Here is an 8,466-nt window from a genome sequence, read left to right on the forward strand (position 1 = left end):
TGTTATTCACATTATAATAAAAAAAAACTTGATTGTAACTAAAGCGTTGCTAAGGACTCAATAGTTTATGCATCTAAATTAAAAACTTAAATAATCACAAAAGATATAAAACAAAAAAGTAAAGCTTTTTTCAAAAAACTAAAATAAAACTTTCTATTCAATAAGATAATTTTTTTTTTTTTTTAATTCACTTTTTTTGGTAATTAATCTCCTTAAACTTCTTGATTTATTTTTAACTTTTATTTAACGTTAAACTTGCAATTTTTAAATTTAATTTGCTTGAAGCTTGAAGGTTAAAGTAATACTGTTTAAATTATTATTTAAAATGTGAATCAGCTTGAGTTTGTAATGACTTTAAAGCTTTTTATATTTTTGCTTATTATGGGGTGAATCCTTTAAAAGTACAGATTGGTGCTTTAATTAAAAAAATGTAGATCCTTAAAACTAAACTTTACCGGACTGAACTGTGTCAAATACCCGACTAAATTCTTCAAAAAACCGACTAAAACCTAAAAATCACCTTCTTTGGGGGAGGAAGGGGGGGGGGGAGAAGGTGTGGTAGACCCCTAAATCTGTGGGTAACCTCTGGGCAGGGCCGCCGAGGGGTCAAGATAGTAGGGGCGCTGAAAAACGATAATTTTTTTTAGTGTTTATACAATGTTTAACTCTTTACTAAGGCTTGTTGCCAGACGACAATAAAGTAAGGAAAAGGCGCCTATGATAACATACTTAACTTTGAAGCTTCATTATTCCGTATCCTGAAACCAATAATAAAATTTTTGATATAGATATATTTCTTACTACATGTGGAACAATAAAAACACTTTGAGTTTTCATCAGTTTAGCTTTTTTTATAAATTAACTCTATTTTAAAAAAAGCATCAATTAACCCTATTTTAAAAAGTGCAGTGGTTGCCATCATAGGCAACCACCGCTCTTATGATGGCATAGGGGAGGATGGGGCTGGTTAGGATCAAATGTAATTTGACAATTTCATTTAATTTTAGAGCCTTCCCTCAGAAATGACAGAAATTACGCGGACTTGTCCTAATTTACCATTTCATTATACACAGCAGCAATGTAAAGTTTCGCGCGTGTGCATAAGAGATATTGCGTATTATGTATTTTTTGGACCAAAATAAGACTTTTTAAGTATTACTTCTTTTTTACGTTACTTACAAATAAGTTGTTCTTATGAAAAAAAAAAGGTTTTCCGAACTCGTCAATATTGCAACACACCCAGCTCATCAGTATGCCATTATAGGAAGAAGTCATCATTTTCATTAAAACAACTCTTTTTACTATAATTTAATTTTAAATTGTTCTACATTTTTCTGAGAAAAAAAAGGCATTTATTTTCTTACAATATAATAACACGTTGCCATAAATGGCAACTTTTTTTGTATGCATATAAATGTATATATGTATGATATGAAAATGACGACATATTACATTTTGACACATAATCTCATGAAAGTATTGCTGTAAAATAATTTCTTGATAAGCTAGAGAATAATAATGCGTATGCAAGGTTGAGTAACTTTCAAAGAAACAAATCAATTTCTGGTTTAAACTGGACAAAAAAAACACTAGTTTATTGCATCAGCTGTTTTAATAAAATAAAAAAAACCGAGAAATTTCATGGGTGATCATGGGTGCATACCAGTATGCTCCCATGATCCTACCTATATGCACCCTTGATCCTATGTGTGTATACATGTTCTGAGATCAAACTTATACCATAAATGTGTAAGTATTATTTTTTAAGTCGTCAAAAGTATGTCTATAATAGATACCAATAAAGTTATTATTAATTTTACTACAAATTTATCTTTCTTAAAAGAAAAATTCAATGAAAAAAATGTTACTTTTTACTGAGACTCGACGGGTTTTTTTTCATTACTTTCAAGATCAAGTTTTCTTTTCCTTGTCATAAAGATCTTATTTTGCGTTTCATAATTTTTCTTTTTTGACTGAGACTTTTTTCTCATTTCCTGAAGCCTATTTAGTTCATTTCGAACAGGGGTGTCTGTGAGTATTCGGGTACGCTGACGCTTACCCGAATATGAACTTCCTTGATCCAGCTTTCGGAAATGGCCAAATTTTTTCTAGACTTACTTGATGAGAGATATTAATAGAAACACCGGATAGTTGACTTACAGGGTCAGATATAGGCTGAATTGGCAATACACTACAAGCTGGCCCTGATGACAGACTTGACATCAATGATTGATTAAAAGCTGGGGCATGAACAATAGCAGAAACTGGATCAATAACACCTGGAAATGGGTTAGCAGTAACAGGTTCTGGACGATCTGTTACATATGAAGCCAAAAACTCATTATCAGAAAATACGTTAGGATTAAAGGGTTCAATTCCTGCCACAGCAAATCCTGCAGATACAACCCAATCATCACAGGCTGTATTGTAATAACGTTTCAAAGGCCCATAAACTGACCGATCTAATGGCTGCAGCTTGTGACTACAATGTGGTGGAAAGGACAGCATAGTTATGCCATTTTTTTTAGCTAAATCTAAACACACAATTGAAACATGGCTTTCATGGTTGTCAAGAATTAAAAGCACTGGATTAGCTGGTGAACATTTCACATTTTGAATAAAATGTTTCATCCACTCGAAAAACATTGCACAATTCATCCAGCTAGATGGGTTTGCAACCCCAACACATCCAGGTGGACCACCATTTAACATACTTCCTTTGAAATGAACTCTTGGAAAAAAAAAAAATGGAGGGATTGAGTTTCCTATTGCATTAACTGCACAACAAACTGTTACCAATGTCCCTCTTTCTGCTGAAGTTATCCTTCCAACTTGTTTATCTCCTTTTTCAGCAATTACTTTAACTGGTTTTTGAACGGTTGTAAGACCTGTCTCATCAACATTATATATGTTTTGTGGCTGAAATTTGTGTCGCAGACGAACATCTTTTAGATTGGTGAAAAATTCTCCGACTGTATAACGATTAAAAGCAGTTGCTCGTGTCATACTAGTAGCTTCTGGATTTCATAAAGATAACTCATTCCTACGTAACATAAAACCATGAAGCCACTGTTTCCCAGCAATTTGTAAACTTTTCCAGGATTTAGAAATGCGCTTAGAAAGAGTCATTGCAAATTCATAGGTAAGTTTTCGTGTTGTTTTGGTTGACAATCCATAGTGAAGTTTTGAAGCCCTTAAAAGATAGTCTGATAAAGATGTTTCTTCTTTGTTGTTAAAGATTTGGATGGTAATGAAGTTAGGTTTGCAGACTGTACTTGGATTTATTTGACATTTCCTTACATATCTCTTAAGTGTCATTAAATTGATTCCCCTCTCTTTAGATACACGATAAACTGTACCACCATTAAGAACTGCATTAACAGCTGCTCGCATTTCATTTTCATTAACTTTACCTCTAGGTGGTCTATCGGTTTTTCTTTTTTTATGATACACCATATTTAACTGTAAAAAAATGAAAAATATTTATATAGTTTTGCTATATTCCTAATTTTTTGAAGACCATTTATAAAGATTTTTAATTATTAGAATCTACTTTATTAACAAACACACACACACACACACACACACACATATATATATGAATATATATATATATATATATATATATATATATATATATATATATATATATATATATATATATATATGAATACAATTATTATATATAAAAGTATTAGGAGGACAAAAAAAAAACACAAAATAGTATAAAATCTACTTTTAAGGCTACATTTTGGAAGAAAAAAATTTATTTAAAAACAATATGACATATTGTACATGTTACTTTATTGGTTAAACATTTTGTTTGTGTGTGTGTATGCACCTTTGATCATAGGATCAAAGGTGCATAAACGCATTAGGATCAAGGGTGCTAACCCGCTCAATTTTTACAAAAATTCTTTTTTTGTCATATTAGATGCTTCCATAGCTTACCAAAAGCAACCATACAAAAGGTGAATAGTTTAGTTACAAAATGACATAAGCAAAATTATTCAACTCAAAATAATATTAAAGATGTGGGGTTCCTTGTAAAAGTAAAAAAATTACTTTTTATCATCAAAATCAAACTCTTTAGAAATAAATTTAATAGTGGTCTACTCTCTAACCAAAACACAATAAATTTTGAAGATGCGATATTTATAACACGCTGGTTATCAGCCCTCTTTAATAAGTTATGTAAGTAAGGAGATAAGGCTATAGGATCAAAGGTGCTTACGGATCAAGGGTGCAAGTTCTCCCCTATTTACATGCGAATGACAATATAAATATAACACTCTTAAAGGAAGTGAGAGATGCTGGATAATTTATAGTCTTAACAATGTTTTACCGATTTACAGTCTTACCGATACACACATAACAGATCACTTTTATTCTTCGTCTTGTTTACTTTAAAAACTGAATCGTGATGTGATAATAAAAGTAAGTCTTAACTTGCAGAAATGGGAGCACAATCGTTAGTTTTACAGAATATCCCATTTGCCCTATGAATTCTTTATTGTACTCATAGCTTAGTTTAGCTGGAGTTACATGCATTTAAATCTTGCGCTGAGATGAAATTTTTTTTCGGTAACTACGTGTTCTTCAGCTGCAGTCCTACTATGTAAAAGATTCTGCAAGAACTGCCATGAACCACTCTTCGCAAGATTTTCTATACCAGGTGGTCAGCTCGGATCGCCGAAATTAAACCAGTTTTCTAAATTGTTCAAAACTGTGGTGCTTCTGACCTTTTGGCATAAAACTCTACAAGTATTAGATGAAGTAAGCCGTTTGTTCAAGTCAACTTCATTAATAATTGATGATAAAGTTGTTGTCATTCAACAGCTAATTAGTGATCTTTTACCGCATCCGCTCATCATAGAATAATATTATGGATTAAGCAAAAGCCGTTGCAGGTCCTCTTGGCTTTGAAAAATAATTTTCGGCAAGGCGAAAGAAGATAACAAAACGGTACCACAATAAACCTGCAAATGCAGCTTTCTGCTATGAGAGCCAAGCTTCAATTTAAAGTAAACAACTACAACGTCATCAAATTCAATCGGTATTTGACATTGTAAAGACTTCAAGGTTCTCATTCATCTAACTAAAAGATCAATAACCAAATTCTAACAATATGAAAGCTCGCAAATTGGCAAAACAATGCTAAAGATGTCAAAAACCGAGAATCTAGAAAGAGAATAATGTTTTATATAGGCAATTTATTATTATTTTGATTTCTAAAAAATATGTCTAATAATACAGTTTATGTGGTATTTGTGTCGCTTCGTATTATTTTTTCAAAATACGGTTTATGAGAATACTATCGTAAAAAGATTTAAACAGAAATAAAACATGAAAAAAAAAATCATTTCAAAAGCGTATACAGTCATACACAGTAAAATCTCTCTAATTCGAATCTTATGGGGGAAAATTTTGAATTTGAGAGATTTTTGAATTATAGAAAGTTTTTTTCACATAAGGTCATTTCACGGTAATTTTGCATTTAATCGAATTATAGTGGTATATAATTATATTTTTAGTTTAATCGAGTTATAATGGTTTTCGAACTGAGGAGATTCGAAGAGAGATTATACTGTATGTATAAAATGAAAGTGACAACATATTACATTTTGGAACATAATCTCATGAAAGTGTTGTTATACAATAATTTATAGATAAATTAGAGAACAGTAATGCTAATGCAAGGTTGAGTAACTTAAATAGAAACAAATCAATTTCTGGTTATTACTGGGCTAAGAAGACGTGAGTCTATTGCATCAACTGATTTATTTACAAAAGAAAAAAAAAAATTATTATGTAAATGTTACTTATAGCCATCTATGCATATAAGAACTCACCTTTTGGGCATGAAAACTATTTAATGTTGTCCAGAGTGTTACAATTCCATTGATGAACAAATCATAATTGCACAAAAAACCAACAGTCTATAGGCATTAAAAAGTTTTATCGAGTTGGAAAATCTGCTTTTAAGTATAATATTAATATACTACAATATATAGTTAATATATTATCTTTATATATTGTGGTGCAAACACTACAAATGGCGAAAGAAGTGCAGCTGAATTGGTTGTATTTGTTGAGTTTATACGTGAGCGTGCTTCATTGGTTGTGAGTGTTCTTTTAAAGAAAGTGAGAAAAATTGGATACTTTGCAGCCATTACCTATTGGACGCCAGATGTGTCACACGCGTGTACTGTATTTGCATGATTATATCTGCTTTCAAATTACTTTTTAAATCATGCATGTTTAAAGGGCGCCAACTCGACGCTATGCCCCGGGCACCATAAAAGCTTTAGGCTTTTGGGTATAATATTGAGAGAGAAATTTTCTTACAATGAGGGTTTATCTTCATTGCGATGTAAAGGGCGTCCCCTAACTTTTACTTTATATGGCATTTGGTGTTTAGCCTGAACCTTTGAAATTCTGGGTTTTTCTACAGACATGTTAGGAGCAAACTTGAAAATCAATAAAAACTCTTGAAAACAAGAAAAACGCGCGAGTTACAATCTAAATTTTGCTTTAAAAACCTCATGGCGTCTTCTAAACATTTGTTTACTTTTTTTCTCTTAATAATTAAAAATTAGATAGAGTGCAAATAATTATACAAATGTATATATTAAAATCATAAGTCTATACTACCATAGTCACAAGAAATAGATTTCTACTTCTTGTGACTATGATATCACATTGTCTGTTAAACATGCAGCATGTTCGTTTGCGTGTAACAAATTTGTTTTTGTTTACCTTTTTTCTATGATTGTATTTTTTTGTTACTATTTTCTCTATATTATAGACTATGATATATCATATAGACTATATGAGATAGATTATATGGTATACAAGAAATAAGAAATTGTTTTAGAAAAGTATTGCAACAAGAATTTAGGTTGTTAATTGAAAAATTAAAAATCTACTTGCTAAATTCTTTATTTATTATTATTATTTTTTGATTATATGTAGGTAAAGTTTAAGTTTAATGTCATCAAAATCATTCAAATAACTCTCAGTTCTCTAATTTAACATGATAAATTAAATTATAACATGTTTATGTTACATACTAAGTTTCAAGCACTTTTTTTTTTAAAGTTTTAAAATATTTAAAATTATAACTCTTGTGTATTTACTAAAGACAATGGTTGAACAGATACCCAACTAGGTCATCTGGTCATCAACTATTAAAATCAAGGCTTTTGAATGTTTTTAGAAGTATATTTTACTTGGTTTTTACATTGCTTCTTTACAATTCCTGAAGCAAATTGCTTTTTAAATTTTCAAGATTTCTGGTAACTTAGATTTTTATTATAGTGCAATAATGGTGAAAACTCCTTTAAATAAAAATAGTTTAGCTCTGTTATATGATCTCAACAATTGGTAATAAATCTCTAAAAATTAAATATTAGGATTTAATTTAACAATGCTGTGATTTTTATGAAATAATTTAGTTAAATTTAGTTCCAGGTAAACTTTGGACACTTTACTGTAGATACTTGGAAATTGGATACACTGTAGATACTTGGAAATTTGTGACTTTGTTAACTCTAGAAAAATTTTGTCTTTGCTCGATATGTTGATATGCAAACAAAATTTTCAAAAACAACTGTATGGAAAGAATGGAAGTCTAAAAAACCTTATTTATTTACAAAACGTCATTCTTTTATGAATGATCAGTTTCAATAGAGTAACAGTTGTAGATTTTCAAAAAAACTTCAAGAAAATATTATATGATACAATTTCACATCATCATCCTAGATTTATAATCCAGATGAAACTGAAGTAACCTCAGAGCAGCATGTATCTAAAGTCATAAAATGTATCATAAAGTCAAAAAGAGCAACACCAAGTTGGTGAAGTGTCATCACAAAAAAAAAAGAATCATAAGTGTGGCTGAAAGGTGCCACAATATTTATCTTATATTTCTGTTGTTCTTTAAAAAACAAAATCTTTCTGACCATGTACAACCTTGAATCTTATTTATCTGTAAATTTGTTGTATTATTACAAGAAATTTGAAGTTGTCTTTCTTTTATTGCCACATTGCCACATCAAACAAACTTCAACCTTTAAGCAGAACTTGTTTTATTTTATTTGAGGCATTTAAGCATTTTTACTATAGAGGTCATTCATACACCTACACCCATATCAAACTGCGATGGAGCTGCTATTTCTAAGAATATAAAATCTGGATTTAGATGTAGTGGAATTTGGCCTTTTGATGAAACTCACCCCTTCTAATCTATCTAGATTAGAAGGGGTGAATGTATGCTTCAGTATATACATTGACTGACTACCTATGTAGATATACAAGGGAGTGCTGCCATACTGAGGGTTTGGGTTTGGGCAGCAATAAATTTTTTCATTATTTTTTAACTTTTCTTTTTTTTCTGAAAATTAAAATGCACTTCTTAAGAATTAAAGAAATTTTTTTTAAATTTAATTACACAGAAAATATTAT

General features: G+C 30.4%; 1 protein-coding gene across 1 annotated transcript; it reads right to left on the minus strand.

The window, feature by feature from the left end:
• Positions 1-1,804: 1,804 nt before the first annotated feature.
• Positions 1,805-4,179, minus strand: LOC136088688 (uncharacterized). Its single transcript, XM_065813096.1, has 2 exons — positions 4,066-4,179; positions 1,805-3,462 (listed from the first exon to the last, which is right to left on the minus strand). Exon 2 carries the CDS (start codon positions 3,004-3,006, stop codon positions 2,056-2,058), a length of 951 nt encoding a protein of 316 aa, XP_065669168.1. The 5' UTR covers positions 3,007-3,462; positions 4,066-4,179; the 3' UTR covers positions 1,805-2,055.
• Positions 4,180-8,466: the final 4,287 nt, after the last annotated feature.

Source organism: Hydra vulgaris, chromosome 12 (assembly GCF_038396675.1).
Source record: "Hydra vulgaris chromosome 12, alternate assembly HydraT2T_AEP".
Lineage (NCBI taxonomy): Eukaryota > Metazoa > Cnidaria > Hydrozoa > Anthoathecata > Hydridae > Hydra > Hydra vulgaris.